Raw genomic sequence first — 18124 nt, forward strand, 5'->3', positions numbered from 1 at the left:
TGCTCCCAAGCAGGCGGCTCTCTCCTGGGCTTTTTTTTTTTAATATTTATTTTTAAGTTTTAGGTGGACACAATATCTTTATTTTACATTTATGTGGTGATGAGGATGGAACCCAGTGCCTCATGCATGCTAGGCAAGCACTCTACCTCTGAGCCACAACCCAGCCCCATCTCCTGGGCTTTAATCTAACCCCTCCCCACCTTCCTCCAGGCTGCAGGAGTTAGGTGAGTGATGCAAGATCTTGTCTGTATTTAAAATGTTGATTTTTGTTTATCATGGCTTTTTGCATTACTTTTGATTTTCAGAAAATTTGTATTAATTACTGTTTATGTAAGAACTGAAACGATGAAATTAGTAGAAAACATAGGCAAGATCTTCATGACCTTGGATTTGGCAATGGATTCTTACCCACAACACAAAAGAACCACTACCCAGAACAAAATAAATTGGACTTCATCAAATTAAAAACTTTTTTGCTCAAAGGACACTATTGAGAAAGAAAAAGGACAAACTACAGAATGGGAGAAGATATTTACAAATCATATATTGGATAAGTCTAGTACCCAGAATATACTAAGAATTCTTACAACCCAATAGCAAAATAACAAATAGCCCAATTAGAACAGGCAAAGGATATTTTTTAAATGTTTTTTTTTTTTTAGTTGTTGATATACTTTTATTTATTTATATGTGGTGCTGAGAATCGAACCCAGTGCCTCACACATGCCAGGCAAGTGCGCTACCGCTGAGCCCAGCCTCAGCCTTGGGTAAATGGACGTTCTCCAAAGAAGATGCAGACTTTGCAAGCTTGACAATTCAGAAGCACCCTTCATGCAGTTGCTAGCTGAAAGAAGCCAGGTACAAAAGGTCATAGACTGAGTGGTTGTAAGTGCACAACAGGCAATCCTCAGAGACAGATGTAGATTGTTGGTGGCCAGGGGCTTGGGGAGGTGGTCTGCTAATGGTCATGGAGTTTTCTTTGGGGGTGATGAAAATGTTTTGGAACTAGATAGAGATTATGGTTGAAAACATTGCAAATATACTTAATATCACTGAATTCTACACTTTGGAATGGTTAATTTTATGGGCACATTTCTTCAATGAAATATTATCTTAATTATATTTTGGTTGTCCTTGCCCCTTAAATTTTGCACTTGAGTTGATGCTTGGAGCTCCTCACCATTCCTTCCTCCCAGCTCACTGTAAATCGTTTATCACTTTGGAGAAGAGTATGCTGCATTTGGGTGGTACAAATGAAGGTGCTCAGACCCCCAGATCTTCAATATTCCACTCTGAATGACCAGGAGCCCCCCAAAAGGCCAAAAGCAAAACTCTGGGTGGCCAGAGATGAGCTGGATCACCCTTGCAGGTACCATGTCCAGGGTGCCAAGGGCAGAGGCTGAAGAGGCAGCGGGGAGGGTATCTTTGGAGACCATTGAAGGTGCCAGGTACCATATACATTTTCCCTCTCCTTCCCCTCATCCCAGCCCAGTGGTAGGACCTTCCTGAGACCCCTCAACCTGCCTCCCTGGAGAGCCTGGGGCCCAGAAGCTGGTGTCCACTGGTAACAGTGGCTTTGAGGGACAAGCAGAAGCAGGGGCTGTGGGACTGGAGTGGGGAGGAGGCTACAATCCCAGGAAATTCTGGCAGAGCGAAGGGTGCCGGTATTTCCTTGGGCCTTAGCATGGGCCTACAGGGAAAGCAGGTCTTGACCCAAGAGGGTCATCTGGAGGGGTGGTAGGCTTGTACAGGGTGACCCAAAAATCTGCACACCCAGGATCAAAGGATATTAGGAGAGGCCCTGCCTAATGGAGGGACCATTGGTAAGAGACCTTCACAAGAGCTCACTGCATCCTCCAAGGAAAAGTCAACTTTGATGCCATCAGTCACACAGGTACCCAACTAGGCCCTTTTTCTGCTTGCTCTCTCTCTCTTCCCCTTTCAATTCTACTTAGGGGTGAGAGATGACCTGGGGAGAAGACAAAGACCAGAGCTTGGACTGGGAGAAGTTAATGTAGAATGAAGTCAGGTCTATTACATGGGCCTGGATAGGTTAATTATAGAAAAGTAACTTTTCATTGAAGCTAATGGTGAACAGAACACTTTTTATCCAAGGGGTGGGAAAGAACTGGCCTCCTACAGTGAGACTGAATGAGCTGGGGGTAGGGAGAGGAGATATAAATTCTTTTTCTTAAAATTGGAGTTCTGCTTAGCCAACATGCTAGTTACATTTGAGAGGGAACATGTTTGGGGTTGGATAGCTATATTACTGGTCATAGAAAAGAACATAGAAACCAATTTTGACTACCATCAGTAGAAAACTACAAGTTTGTGAAAATGAATAACTAAAGCTACCTGAATCAACATGAATGATTCTCACAAATACAGTTTGTAGAAGAACATGTACAGTAGGGTGGCATTACAGGATTACATTAGTAGCCTGCAATTGACAGATTGCTAAGTGATCTGTCCCTGTGTAATAAAACAATAAGGAAACGTGTGAGTGAGAAGTACTAGGCCTGGATTGATCATTACCTAGTGGGGGTGGGATTTTCTTGCAGATGAAATAATTCTTCAAGAGGTTTTTAGCTGTATTGGCATTGTTTCTTTGACTGGGATATGGGCACTTGGGTGGTATTTAGTTGATCTTTTTGTACATAGTAGTTTATAAACAGTTAAAATGACCTTTGTGTTGGGTGTGTTGGCCACACCTGTAATCCCAAAGCTTCTGGAGGCTGACGCAGGAGGGTCACAAATTCAAAGATAGCCTCAGAACTTATGGAGGCCCTAGGTAACTTTGTGAGATCCTGACTCAAAATAAAAAAGGGCTGAGATTATAGCCCAGTGGTACAGTGCATCCTGAGTTCCATCCCCATTATAAAAAAAAAAAAAAAAAAAAAAGTCCTTCACCTCTCCTACTCCCCCCAGGTACTGCCCCACACCTTGGCTCCACAAGGTCTCTGCACTAACCCAAAGAGTTGTATGTGGTTGCCTCCACTTCCTTGTTCCCTCCGGTTCCCCCTTCAGCCCACCTCACTCAAACTTTTGTCCCCACACCACCAAGCACCACAGACACAGCTCTTGTCCGGGGCACCACAGACTGTTCCTAAGTCCAACAGCAGCCTCACCCACGTCCTCTCTGGTGACTCAGCACATCTGGCATAGCCAGCTGCTCCCTGCCTGGAAGCCCTCTCCCCTCATTCCTGTGCACCCCAAGCCCCCATCCAGCCCTGCTCCTCTCCAGCTATGCTTTGGCTTGACCTGTAAATTCTGAAGGACTCCATGGCCTGTGGTCTTCTCCACTGGGACCTCTTCCCGACATGGTCTCTGATAACCCCAACCGGAGACCCTGAGCCTTGACATTTCCCCTAATCTTGGGCTGTCATAACAGAATGTCACTCGCTGGGTGGCTTAAATGCTTATTTCTCATCTTCTGGAGAGAAATTCAAGATCGGGGTGATGGTGTGATCAAATTCTTGGTAGCCCCCTTCCTAGTGTATGGATGGCACCCTTCCCGTCTTCACACAATCTTTCCTTGGTGTGTGCACATGGAAACGAGGAGAAGTAGGGGAAAGTGTACCCGAAGTCAGATCTCCCCGGGGCCTTAGGAGCTCACAGTGCCTCTTGACTTCCAACATGGGGGAACTGGTCTTCCCAAGGAGTGAGATTTTTGCTAAGGAGCCTTCTTGGTGGGTCAGGATAAGGTAGGATAGCAGGAATAAGAAATAGGTACAAAGGAGACATAAAGGAAGGACAAGGAAATAAGATATCAATACAGAAGTCCCCTACTGCCTTTCTCCCAGGCCATCATCCCAAACTCCTGGGAAATCTGTAAATCCACCTGTGCACTCTTGACCCCTAATAAATACAATATTTTGAAAAATCTCTAATTTAGGAGACTTTCCAGGGCCCATCTATTGATCAGATCATGAAGACCTCATTGGCCTGAGCATCCTCAGATTGGCCGGATCACCAGAACCTCTCTTCAAGTCACTGGTCTCACTCCCACACACCAGCCCATACCCACCCCTCACCAAGGTTCCTCTAAAAGAAGGGCCGAACTTCAAAAAGGCTGCTTCTCCTTCTTGAGATGGCCCCATCCTCCCCTGAATGTGTATCGCCTGTCCTCTGTACCTCTCTATACCTCCTCTATACCTCTGATGTGTGCTCAAATTATTTTCCATCAAGGAAGACAACCCTGTGAGCCCTGAGCCCGTTCCCTTCTCCCCTTGACTCTTTGGCCCCTTCCTCAGACACCCTTCCTCTCCCCTCATAGTCACACCCACTGGAATCAACCTCACTTAGCAACCCTGGGCCCTGGGGCCTGCACACCAGTGCCAACAGAGGTGGCACAAGGGTTTCGCCACCTCCTGTTCCTGAGACCCCAGTGAGCCCTTACCATCTCCCTTGCCCCTGCTGTTCTGGAGTCCCCACCAGATCCACTCTGAGACTCCACTTACCTTGGGACCTCCAGTGTTCCAGCTGCTCTGTGTACCTCCCTGATTCTGAGACCCAGCTGCCCCTGTGACCTCACATGTCCCAGTTTCTCTAAGAACCTTCCTAATCCTAAGCCTCGCTGTGTCCCTGAGACACCCTCAAGGACCTTCCCCGTGACCTCTGTTGCCCGAGCTCTGCTGTCCCAGTTGCTCTCGCGGCTGCTGCGGCTCCCGCGCCCACGGGCCGTTGGGCCAGTCCGCGCCGGGCGGCTCTCGCAGCTTCCCCGGCGGGCGCCATGCGGCCTGGGCCCGCGCTCCTGCTCCTGGGCCTGGGCCTGGGCCTGGGCCACCTCCCGCCGCCCGCGGGCCGCCGCGGGACGTTGGCCTGGCCGCCGGGCGCCCTCAGGAGCGCCCCTGGCTCCGGGCAGCGCGGCAGCCTCACCCGCCTTCGCCCACAGCCCCGCGCGGCCCGGGAGGGCGGCGTCCCCTGGAGCGGCGCCCCAGCCCCAAGGCGCGCGGACCCGGCCCTCCAGCCCCACCGCCGCGTGCGCGCCCTGCCCCGCGCCCGCCGCCCGTCCTGGAGTCCAGCCTGGACCTCCAGCCCGCGGGTGCCAGGACCCGGCAGAGCCCGCCCCACGCCCCGCTCGGTGCAGCCCGACGGCCGCCCGAGCAGGTGTCCGGCGAGCGCGCCCGCGCGCCAAGGCTTGAAGGCGGCCAACTCGTCGGGCAGCAGGAGCACAGCGCCCTTCGAGTCCTGCCAGTTGGCCGATTGCGTCATCCACCGCGTGCAGATCCGCAGGGACCAAGACCCCGTGCCCTTCATCTGGATGAAAGATAGCTCCATCAACGCGTCCGTCCAGTACGACTGCCGCATGAACGTGTACATTGTCTACACGTGGCAGATCTTTCCCGTCCGCTCCGTAAACCACGTGCCCGACTGGACCCGTCCTCTGCGTGTTCAGCTGCAGGCGAATCTGCCCCTCTTACGCATCCCCAAGTTCACTCTGCAGCAGGGAGTGTATGTGTTTAATTTCAGCATGACCATCAACAAGCCGGATGGAAAAGTCTTATCCGCGACAGACGCCGTGTACGTCCAGGTTAGCGGACACCCGCTGAAGGCAGTCCTTCTCGGAGGCGCTGATGTCACAGTGAATTTCACAGATGAGCTGATTCTGGATGGAAGCAAGTCTTCTGACCCAGATGCAGACAGGCCCTTAGAGGGGCTCGTTTTTTCTTGGTACTGTACTACAAATCTAAGCAACTACCATTTAGATCAAATTACAGTGTTTAGTAAGGAAGTCTGTCACCCAGAGCAGACTAATCTGAATTGGCTGCAGGCTTCCAGCCCAAAACTGACACTGGCCCCAGAAACACTTAAAGGGGACAGAGTGTATTATTTCAGAATGATGGTGAAGAAGGGTTCCAAGTCAGCATTTTCTGATAAAAGGGTGCGTGTGCTCCCGGGACCACTGCCTACAGCACACGTCTCCTGCACCGAAAACTGCGGCCAGAGTTTAGTCGTATCGGATCGATTCTCTTTGTTCCTCAACTGCAAAGACTGTGTCAGCAGGGACTTCTACAACTGGTCGATTTTGTCCTCAGCAGGTGATGAGGTGTCATTTGACTGGACGCGGCAAACTGTAACGGGGAGGAATAGTGCTTATTTGTTGGTAAAAGCTTTTGCCTTTTCACATTTCTCTGAAGCTCGGTTTTGGGTTTCTGTCTCTCTGACAAGTTGGAAGGGCATGACCATGGTGTTTAGATATGGCTTCATCATCAACCAGGGGCCTCAAGTTGGGAAATGCCAAGTTAATCCAGCTAGAGGATTTGCAGTCGTTACTAAATTTGTTGTCCAGTGTAGTAATTTCAAGGATAAAGACATTCCCCTTACATATAAAGTCATTGTTTCCGATGTGGAGAGTGTTGGAGAAATCAGTTCAGTGGAGGAGAACACCATGGGGACCACCCTGTATCTGGGGACAGGGTCCACGGCACCTCCTTCCTTTCTCCCTGCTGGTGTGCCAGCGAATCATTATGCCTTGAAGTTTTACGCTCAGGTTTATGACTCCCTAGGGGCTTTTTCTCAGGTGACCTTTTATGCCACCGTACAGGCTCCTACTGACAAAAACCCTTCAAAGACTGTGTTGGATCAGTTAGTCCATCTCACCACAGGACCCACTTCATTGCTGTCCACTTTGCTTCAAAAGCAGGACATGTTACCTGCAGGTTACTTGATATATGTAGTGGCTTCTGTCTTGAATAGCATGAAAGCTGAACCAACACTCCAAGGTGACAAAGTCAATCTCCAGGAAGAACTTGTCAAACAGTCTTTCAAGCTTCCTGTAAACACTTTGGATGAAATTGGCCAGGTAGTGATGATCATCACCAAATTAACTCAGAAAGGCTCCGAATTCACTGAACTTGCTCAGCAGAAAGCCCTAGAGAAGCTATGGCAAGCAAACCAGGCCCTGCAGGAGTATCAACGAAAAGACAAGAACTTTCGCTCCGAGCAGGTAGACATCATGAGCACTGGAATCCTGATGAGCTTGTCCAATATCCTCCACCTGATGGTTCAAAAGGGCCGAGTGGTCGAAGACCCTTTCAAAGTAGTAGAATCTCTGTCAGACACAATACTGGCTGACAAAGTGCCGAGCAATGAGACCACTATTCTGAGGACTCCCAAGCTGAACATGTGTGTGGAGAGAGTTGAAAAGTGGGACGTTTCCCAGGCTTTCAGAAATGAGGAATGCTGCCGAAATTGCTTCCATGCTACACTGAATGCAAGCAGGGTTCCTGGTCTCCCTGCAAAAGCTCCAGTTTCTATGATGTTTTATGAGTTCACAGATTACCCCTTTCCTTGGTTACATGCTGCAGAAAACACTTCTGCAGGGGTGATTGGGTTCAGAATGACAGGGGCCACAGAAAAGGGAAGAGTGATAGAGATCACACCTGATGTAGTAGATGTGTACCTCGTCAGAAAAAACTTGACCTCTGCGAACTTTAATCTCACGGTGGGACCCAGCAAGGAGCGTGGGGGGTCCTTGAAGAAAACAACAGGGGGGTTTGAATTCGAAGTGGACATCAGAAGAGTCAGGGAGGTGCTGATCCATTTTGTTACAGAAGTAACTGTGTTGTTCAAGGTGTTCGTGTACGCAGGCAGTCAGGGTGCCCCCGCTGATGTGGTCGCTGTCTACATCATGGCTCACGACGTCCCTCCAGTTGTAGACCACAGTTGGAGTGACCTGTCTGACGTAGCCTGTGCCGTTAGGGAGGCCCGCGTGGTTTGCCTGCCGCCATCCGTGCTGCAAATCATAGCTCAGCGCAGCCACTCACCCAAGTGTACCATATCCATGGTTCTGCAGGCACCTCATTTTGTCCTGGAGCCCAGTGACAAGCTAGTGAGAATCTCTCTCTTCAGTGTGCACTGCATGGACATGTATGGGATCCAGAGTGACTGGAAGGAGGACACCTGTATGCTGGGTGAGAAGACCACTTGGGATACAGTGCACTGTGTCTGCAAGAGCGCCGTGAGGACCAGGCGGCAGCTGGGTGCACCCAATCTGGCCTACCATCGCCTGCACACCCACTTTGTGACGGCCAGAGTGATCGTGATTCCAAATACTGTGGATCTACGGCTCACAGTCATCAGGAATGTCAGCCAAAACCCTGTAACCCTTTTCACTGTGCTGTTCATCATACTCCTCTACACAGTGCTGGCCTTCTGGGCCTTGCACAGGGATGAGATGGACCAGTTTCTTCGGGACCATGTGATAATTCTGCCCGATAATGATCCTTATGACAGCATGTGCTACCTGATTACTGTTTTTACAGGGAGTTGTTGGGGGGCTGGGACCAGGGCCAATGTCTTTGTCCAACTTAGTGGAACAAAGAGTAAGAGTGATGTGCATTGTTTAAGCCATCCACATTTTAAGACTCTCTACCGTGGGAGCATCAACACTTTCCTCCTTACAACAAAAAGTGACTTGGGGGACATCCATTCCATCCGTGTGTGGCACAACAATGAGGGAAGAGCTCCAAGCTGGTATTTAAGTAGAATCAAAGTGGAAAATCTGTTTAACAGACAAATTTGGCTATTCATATGCCGGAAGTGGCTTTCTGTTGACACCACTTTGGAAGAAACATTTCCTGTTACCCTCCCAGATGAGCCTCTGAAAAGAAAGGACTACTTCCTGATAGATATGACCAGGAGGCTAGGGAAGAACCACTTGTGGTTCTCTGTTTTTACTAATATTGTTACGAAGTCGTTCAACAGGCTTCAAAGACTGTCCTGCTGCTTAGCCATGTTGCTCAGCTCCCTCGTTTGTAACATCATGTTCTTTAATCTAAACGTAAAAGAACAAACAAAAGAGGGACGCTACATCAGATCAATGATGATAGGAATTGAAAGTGTCATAATTACAATCCCTGTTCATCTATTAATAACATTTTTCTTTACTTACTCCCAGAAGAGACCTCAAGTGAGTCTGGATGAGGTGGCTCCTCAAAAGCATCCCCTTCTGTCAGAAGAAAGTGGGTACTGGAAAGAGCGCCTGGACAAGTGGCATGCTTACGAAACTTCCAAGGGGTACACCACAGAAAAGGCAAGCACCAAGAGGACAGCGAGTGCCAGGCAAACCCCAGTCGCCAGGGGAGCCCCAACCATCAAGAAACCGACAAGCCGAATCTCAAGGGTCAAGCCTGGGCCTTCTAAGTCTTTTCTTCGGGTCACTTTTAAAGAGGAGCAGCAAAGTGTGAGTGAAGAGACCAACACCTCAAACATCCACAGGACCAACACAAATGCCAGTAACAGAAATAGAGAAGACGATCAAGATGTTCCTTCTCAGCAAGAGAGTCCTCAGCACCTTAACAAGAAGCCCCAGGTTATCTTGCCTTCGTGGTGTGTCTATGTGGCATGGTTCCTGGTGTTTTCCACCTGTAGCATATCATCATTCTTCATCATATTTTACGGGCTGACTTACGGCTATGAAAAGTCAATGGAATGGCTCTCTGCATCTGTGTGCTCATTCTGTCAGTCAGTCTTTCTGGTGCAGCCCTGTAAGATTATACTGTTGTCGGCTGCCAAAACAAGTAAGCAGAAGTACTGCAAGAACCTTTCCTGGTCAACCAAGCATGGTTACATTGAGATCAGGCTGCGGGAGCTGATAGTACCTCCGAAGGAGATGCAGACCTTCCACAAGCACATCCTCAACCTCCAAGGCTCAAGGATGTACCAGCCTCTCACCGAGGATGAAATCAGAATATTCAGAAGGAAGAAGAGGATCAGGAGAAGGGCCATCCTGTTCCTGAGCTATCTTCTGACCCACTTCATCTTCCTGGCCCTTCTGCTGCTCCTTATTGCCCTGCTGCGTCACACTGATAGCTTCTACTATAATCAGTTCATCCGGGATCAGTTCTCTGTGGATCTTGCTGCTGTGACAAAGCTGCAAGACATCTACAGATGGCTTGATGGTGTACTCTTGCCTTTGTTCCACAATGACCTGAACCCAACGTTTCTTATCGATAGCTCTTCTAAAATCCTTGGCCTTCCCCTCCTGAGGCAAGTGAGAGCAAAAGCTGGGGAACGAGTGTGCCTGCCTTCTGAGAACTTCGTGGAGAACAGCATCTCAAAAGAGATCCATTGTCGTCCCAAGTACGGCACTGACCCAGAAGACACAAAAAACTATTCTAGCTTTTGGAATGCAGTTAGCAAGCGTGAGACAGACAATGCCGCCAATGGGTTTACTTATAAGCCTCGAGAAAAAAAATGGGTGTATTATTCCTATGGACTGCTAAATACCTATGGATCTGGAGGGTATGCATTCTATTTTTTTCCAGAACAGCAGCAGTTTAATTCCCCATTGAGGCTCAAAGAACTCCAAGGAGGCAAATGGCTTGATGAGAAGACATGGGCTGTGATTCTGGAACTAAAGACTTTTAATCCAGACATCAACCTGTTCTGTAGCATTTCAGTCCTATTTGAGGTCTCACAGCTGGGGGTAGTCAACTCCAGCATATCCACACACTCCTTCCCACTTGCTGACTTCAACAGGAAAACATCAGCAGAGATCTACTTGTATGTGGCCATTCTCATTTTTTTTCTAGCCTATATTGTGGATGAGGGCTACGTAATTTTGCAAGAAGGAGCCTCCTACATGAAAAGTGTTTATAATCTGCTCAACTTTGCTTTAAAGTGCATATTTACCCTGCTGATCATGCTCTTTGTCAGTAAGCACTTCTTGGCCACTGGTGTGATTCAGTTCTACTTGTCCAGCCCCGAAGACTTCATTCCCTTCCACGCGGTTTCTCAAATAGATCACACCATGAGGATTATTCTGGCTTTCCTGTTATTTCTGACCATTCTGAAGACCCTCAGGTATTCCAGATTCTTCTATGATGTGCGCCTGGCTCAAAGGGCCATCCAGGCCGCCCTGCCTGGCATCTGCCACATGGCCTTTGTGGTATCTGTGTATTTCTTTGTGTACATGGCTTTTGGTTACCTGGTCTTTGGTCAGCATGAATGGCACTACAGTAACATGATTCATGCCACTCAGACGATATTTTCCTACTGCGTCTCGGCTTTTCAGGACACTGAATTTTCAAGTAACAGAGTTCTTGGGGTTCTGTTCCTGTCATCATTCATGCTGGTGATGATCTGTATCTTGATCAATTTATTTCAGGCTGTGATCCTCTCTGCTTATGAGGAGATGAAGCAGCCTGTGTATGAGGAGCCATCGGATGAGGTGGAAGCCATGACCTACCTGTGTCGCAAACTAAGAGCTGCATTTACATTTCTGACCCCTCAGTCTAAGCACAAGGATGAGTCGGAGTTCCTCGCCACCTTGCTGTATGGGCAGCCAGAGAAGAACAGCCACCGGTACCTGGGGCTGAAGACCAGAAACATCAATGGGAAGAAAATGGTCTACCTCGTTGTTTGATCAGTAACAGGTCAAGAGATAGAAGTGCTTTCCAAATGCAGTCTGTGGGATTAAGGAAGGTTTAGTGACTCAGCCATGTTTTCTACCCAGATCCTTCACAAAGTACAGCCCTACATTTGGAAGTATCCCCACTCTGGGCCCTGCTGTCAGGACCGTGAAAAGTAGGAGCAGACTGTTCAAGGAGAGAAGAGGCACACAATGTGGAATGCCTGATTGATTTCCCTCTAGATGGGTTCGGTGACTCCTGGTCCAGGTGAAGCCCCCATTTCTTGGGAGCTCACAGTAGTTTGGGGTAGTTATACCCACTGGTTTTGAGGACCAGATTTGAAGAAAAAAGCCTGAGGCCCCACTCTGGAACTGGCCAGGGCGGGGCAGCCTCCAGCTGCAAGACCCACAGCTGCTGCCCACACAAAGCCCCAGACGGCTTGGCCTCCCCGGGAGTCCCTTTGCAGACCAGGGATATGGAGCCTCCTCGTCCCTACTCCTGATGGCTAGAGTTCCAGGTGCCTTGTGGGGAGTTCTAGGACTTCCCCTTGAGTTAGGGAAGGGATGGGAGCCCTTCAAGTCTGAAATTTTCCATTTACTCCTTCATGTTACTGCAGTTCAAGTCAACTTTTTATATTCTGACTAAGGAGCGTGGCTTTTGTTAAAAAGGTACATATGGGCTCATGGTGAAATACAGCACAGTCTCTATATATATAGAATATAGCAGCATGTCCATTCAGGGCTCGGGCACTTGATTATTTATGGCATATGCATTATATAGGAATAAGCAATGGTGGTTTATTGTTTAAAAGAAACAAGGGCTAATATATGTTATATTTTTACTTAGAAACACGTTTGTTTATGTAGATGTCACTTTAAGTTTTATCAGAATTAAATGCATGGTTTCTTCTGAGACTTGCAGTGATTTCTACCTGAGGGGCAGATACACCTGTGGTGCCAGGAGCAGTGCTGCATACCTGAGATCCCAGCCACTCAGGAGGCTGAGGCAGGAGGATCTCAAGTTGCAGGCCAGGTTTGGCAATTTAACAAGACCCTGTCTCAAAATAAACATTGAAGGGCTGGGGTTGTAGCCCAGTGGTAGAGCGTCCCTGGTTCAATCTCACTACTAAAGGAAACACACACACACACAGTGCCTGTCCTCAATCAAGGGCCAGAAAAGAGGGAAAGAGGGACACCACTTTGGCATCTGGTCACCCTGACCTGTGCAGGAATGGCAGTGGCAGGCCCCCGTCCCCAGGTGCACATTTTCCATATCTTCCAGAGAACTAGGCAGGCTTAGGCTTCTCTGGCAGGTGAGAAAATGAAGCCTAGCAACTTGCTCAAGGCTACTCACACAGTAAGCATAAGGGCAGATATAGATGTTCTAACTCCATTGGTGGGGAGGTCATGGGCATGGCTGGCCCCCACAGGCCACTCCCTCCTGGAGCACACCTTCATATTAGATCACCTGACTACTGGACAAACTGTTAAAGAGTCCACATGGGGCTGAATGATTGCTTTTTACTGACAGAAGCTGGCTGCAGTGTGGTCAAACGCACCCCCCTGCACTAACTAGTCTGTGGGGTGTTAGCCCTATGGCAGGCAATGCTGCCTTCAGAGGTGACAACCAATGGGAGCAGGCAAGACTCATATGACTCCATGGATGGGTACAACCAGGCATGCTCTGCAAATTCAGCAACCAGCTAAAGGGTCTGCTTCCTCCAGGGGCTGAGCTGTCTCAGGGTTACTCTGGCTGTCTTCCAAGAAGGGAGCACCAGGGATGGGAGCAAGTGTTTCCCAGGACCAGTGCCAGCTAACAACTCTTGACCCAGCGCTGTGGCAAGAGAATGAGTTACTGATGAGCCTGAAGGGTCGTGGTCATAAACACATGGCTTGAGAGGGCCGCACAACCTGAGAGGCCTCAGAGAAGCACTGGGGGCCTGGTTACAGCAGAGTCCAGGAAGGAGGGCTCAGGAGCAAAGGCTGGAGGAGGCTTGGCTGAGGACCAGGATGGCAGATGCTGGTCCTGCCATATGAAACCAGAGTCTCAGCTTCTTGGTGAGAAATACAGCAGTCACAGGACAACCTCAGGCATGTTGGGGAAGGGGAGAAAACAGGGGTTTCCTCTTAACAGGAAAACCAAAGACAAGAAACAAAGAAACACAGACACACTAATTTTAACTATCAGGGAGATAAGAGTATCAAGCATGACAAACCAAAATTAAGTTTCTTTTGAAGGCCATTTTCACAGAACTTGGCAATAATTTCTGGAAGAATCTTTTGAGACTACCTTGTTCTCACTGTATTTTCAGCAACAGGGTAGGCATATTCTGGGACAACTGGGAGCAGTCCGGAACATCCTCCTGGCTCTCTGTATTGCACTGAAAAGACAGATGTTCTGGGGCTTTGTTCTCAATTTTGCCCCTCACTAATTCAGAATGGCTAAAGAAACTTCAAATGCTGAGAGATCTTCCTCTAGCTACAGGAGAGTGGGGTATGTCCTTCATCTATTTCAAACTCTTTTGTTTACTGTGAAGACTTGAATTTTCAAGGTCTGCTTCTAGGATTTCACTAGTTAGCACTAAAAGCAAAATGTAGGCCTTTAGACCTTTTTGTTATTTGTAGAATGGTGAGGATGAAAAGGATTGTACTTAACAGCAAAATGGGATGCCATCAGGAATTAACTTTTCCTAGTCCTCCGGTGCTGCAGTTTGGATCCTGAATGCCCCCCAAAGGCCCATATGTTAATGGCTTGGTCCCCAGCCTGGTGCTATTTGGAGATGATGGGCCCTTTAAGAGGGGAAGCCCAGTGGAAGGAAGTTCGGTCACTGGGGGAGTGCTCCTGAGTGGGATCCTGGGACCTCACCTAGTCCCTTTCTGGGCCCCCCTTTTGCTTCCCAGCCATGAGGCAAGAGGTGCTGCTCTGCCACACACTCCCCTCATGACTACTGCCTGGCCTAGAGCAGCAGGACCAACTGATCATGGACTGAATCTTTATAATTATGAGCCCAAACTAACTTTGTCTCAAGTGTTTGTTACAGTTAACAGAAAGATGACTATTAGTCATACATTAGCTTTAGGTTTTAATCTGCATTTGGTCACTTTTGATGTTCAGATTTCCTTTCAGTCTTCTCCGAAATATGATGTACAATATTTGTTCAGTATTGTGACACATTTTAAGACCACATTTATCAATAATTTATAAGTATTACTGTCGTGACACACGACTAAACCGATCAGGGTCACTCCAAGTGAATTTTGGCTGACTAAATAAACACACAGACATGGAAAGTACCTTTCCAGGTTCAGGACCACTCTTCAGCCACAGCTTCCACAAGGGGGGTAGGGCAGGCAAGAAAGAGAGGGAGCACACCTCAAACCTGGGTTTTACTGGGGGGATGCCATTCAAATGAGGCAAGGGGCCAGGTTGAGTTTAACTTCAGGGGGTTGAGTCTAGCTTTGTGATGTCTTCCTGTCAGCAGGTTGACTGACATCTTGGAAGGCCATGCCCATCTCATACGCTGTGTAGGGATCACAGGCAGAGTGAGCGAAAGGGACACATATGTGCACAGCCCAGACAGAGCAGCATCCTCAGTCCAGTCCACTTTGTGCGCTCAAAATGCTCATAGCTCACACATACAGCCCATGGCTGGCTCGCCACATATTACCATAACATTTATGCAACTATTTTCCCCACCAAGCCCATTCCTAAAATCTGTGGGGCGCAGGGCCAGAATATAAATCTCCTTATGTACAAATATTTGAAAGCTATAAGATATGCAAACTGTTACATATGATGTTATATCCACTTACCTTGATAAATATACCTTTATAAGAACAAAACAAAAATTATGTGTGGAACTCTGACTCCTACATAACTAAAAATTGGCAAGAAATCAAAGATAACTGAATTGAATTGTCATTATGCATTTTTGGGCTGCTAATGACTAGATGAGTAATAAAAATATGTAATCCACACATTATTTATTCCACAAATTTTATTTTTCTTGTCTTCTTCAGAAAAATCATTGTGTTAATGTAATAAATATTTTCACGTAATAGTGTTCTTGACAACAGTGCCAAATAAAAACAATTGTGTATTCACTGTAATTATGAATAGGACTCCTTAAGTTTTAGATTCAGAATTAAATCATGAATATTAATATCATGTTTAAATATTACTAGGAAGGTACATATGAAAAATTATGACAGAAAACATTACATTTGAAACATTACATTACATATGAAAAATTATGACAGAAAACATTACATTTCTCTATCATTATCTAGTGTTACTGTTATTTCCCAATTAGTACTTTTTCTTGGAACAACAGGATTTCTTTAAGTTCTTCTTCTTTTACATTTTTCAATGCCATCATTTTAAAAACCTAAAAATTAAAGTGGATCTCTTGTCATTTTGCTCAAATCTTTCTTCAATAGAAGCTATATCTTGAGCTATAGTGACCAGAAAATAGTCTCTACAAAAATTAGTTTCAGGATTATGCATAAATATTTCCTGGTTCTAATTTCCCTACATTGTACCTGAATGTCATTTTAATGATTATTTCATATGCAGTCTATTTTCTGAAACCACTTTTGTCTAAAACTTTATGGAATACTTTCAATGATTTTGGATTTTTGGTAAGCTTTTTCTAATAACTGAACAACTTTTTAAAGTTAACTCTTGGTTGTGCTAAAGACCACAATTTGCTCTTAGTATTTCACTTAACTCTTACACTGCATGCAAACTTTTTTTTTTTTTTTAATATTTATTTCTTAGTTCTCGGCGGACACAACATCTTTGTATGTGGTGCTGAGGATCGAACCCGGGCCACACGCATGCCAGGCGAGCGCGCTACCACTTGAGCCACATCCCCAGCCCAGCAAACTTGTTTAAAATAAGTCTGCTGTAGCATTCATGGGATTACCACAGTGTACCTCATAGGTTAAATCTGACATGCTTCATCAAGTTCATTGGGCAGATCTGGAAAACAAAAACAAAAACAAAAACAATCTATGAATCTAGTATATTATCTTTAAAGGGATTGGAAGAATATCATTGCTGTAAGCAAAGCTGATGTCTACTAGTGAGGAAATAAAATGCTTGCTAACTCTTGCCCAGGTCCGAGTGGTTCTAGTCCCAGGTATTATTGCTAAAATCCTCCTATTGATACTGCCAGTTACCTGCTTCTTCACGTGTTGAAGCATAATATTAGAGAAGCACGCTGTGGCAAGCATGTAAAACAGGGTTTGTATAAAAAGGGGTAACATAGACTTCTCCCCAGAGGAAGAAGGGGGCCATAGCTGGTATCCTGGTATCCCAAGAAGTGAGGGTGTTCTGCCTTTTTGTATAGCCTAGGCTTCTTTTGTTCTCCTGCTCTCTTTCCCCTTATCTCTCTCCTTTCTTGTGCATGACTAGGTCCAGGAGATGCTCTTGGGATGGCCAAAAGGTGGGAGACAGGCCAGCTGGAGGAGTCAGGGAAGAGTGTTCTGGGCAGGAAGGGGGCCCAGGGTGAATTAATTAGCAACTTTTACAACTCCCTGTAGGGAGGGACAATTCCTGGGGCAGCTTACCTTAGCAACAGGTGGGAGCAGGGGCAGGTTCTTGATAAAGGTGGAGGAAGGGCTCTGAAGGAATTAACATTTCAATCCCTCCATTCTCTGGATTTGACCCTTGCCTATCTGCCTAATTCTGGCTTCACTATAATTCTCAATTCCCCAAAGGAATGAGTCCCAGACACCAGTCCCATTTAAATGCAACTTTAAATATGGAATTGACAAATGTAGGGTAAATTCTGGTCTACGAGATACAGTTGCAGCCCCCATAGGCAATGAGTGAATATGTCTCACAGAGCCTGGGGAATTGGTCCAGAGATCCCACTAACTATGCAGGATGTCGAAGAAGACTGTGGCCTGGTGAAACAGAACAGTGGGACCTGCCGCTGCAGCAGGTCATCTCTCCCACAGAACAAAACCCCTAAACCACCGGGGAAGAGGCGTAGCGGATCCTGTTCTCCCCCAAAGCTCAGGTGAAGACCCACTGCGTTTAGGGAGAGGCCAGGAGTGGAGTCCACAAGCCAAGTTCAGCCTGCTGCCTTCAGAATCCGTGCCTGTAACTCCGCAGACTTATTAGTGCTTCCCATTAACGGGGTCCAGGAGTGGGGGCGGGCATTTCAGGGCCAAATAACAGCGGGCTGAAAAGGGCGCGAGGCGCAGACCACCAGGGGCGTCGCCGGCCACTGGGAGGCTTCGAAGGCGCAGCGTCGGGTCCGAGGCCACACACGCCGGGGCTCCTGCTGACCCAGCCCGTCGGCCTGGGGGTGGGACGACAGGACGCAGCGAGCTAACAAGGTCCGGCGACCCCGACCTGCGACAGCCCCGGGGGCCGGGCGCCTCGGGGAGGTGCGAACGGCAGGCAGAGCCCGCGAGTTCGGCCAGGGAGCAGCCGGGTCACAGGTTCCACGACGGAACCGGAAGGACGCGACGGAAGCGGAAGCGGAGCCGGGCCGCGCAGGCGCCGTGGAGCCAGGGTCGCGGCGGCGGGCAGCGGTGAGTGCCTGTGCGGCGGCCAGCGTGCGATGGCCGGCCTGGCGCTCTCTGGGCGCCTCCAGCTCGCGGGCTCCTGCCTTGGCCGGTCCCGGCTGTCTTCCGGCTGTGAGCGGAGGTGGGCGGCATGGCCGTCGGGCACCGGGACGGGGACGGGGATGGGGGGCGCTGAAGGGCCGCGCTCGCCTATGGCGGGGCCGGCGGTGCGGAGCCCTGCTGATC

General features: G+C 48.2%; 1 protein-coding gene across 1 annotated transcript; it reads left to right on the forward strand.

The window, feature by feature from the left end:
• The first annotated feature begins 4732 nt into the window (after window positions 1–4732).
• Pkdrej (polycystin family receptor for egg jelly) lies at window positions 4733–11371 on the forward strand. The gene is made up of 2 exons (XM_027954626.2): window positions 4733–9076; window positions 9176–11371. The coding sequence occupies exons 1-2, from the start codon at window positions 4733–4735 to the stop codon at window positions 11369–11371; spliced, it is 6540 nt and encodes a 2179-aa protein (XP_027810427.2).
• Window positions 11372–18124: the final 6753 nt, after the last annotated feature.

Source organism: Marmota flaviventris, chromosome 3 (genome assembly GCF_047511675.1).
Source record: "Marmota flaviventris isolate mMarFla1 chromosome 3, mMarFla1.hap1, whole genome shotgun sequence".
NCBI lineage: Eukaryota > Metazoa > Chordata > Mammalia > Rodentia > Sciuridae > Marmota > Marmota flaviventris.

Coding starts and splice junctions, on each gene's coding strand:
- Pkdrej (XM_027954626.2), top strand. CDS start 4,733: ATGCGGCCTGGGCCCGCGCTCCTGCTCCTGGGCCTGGGCCTGGGCCTG. Junction 9,077..9,175: donor CGAGTGCCAGGCAAACCCCA/GTCGCCAGGGGA, acceptor ACTTTTAAAGAG/GAGCAGCAAAGTGTGAGTGA.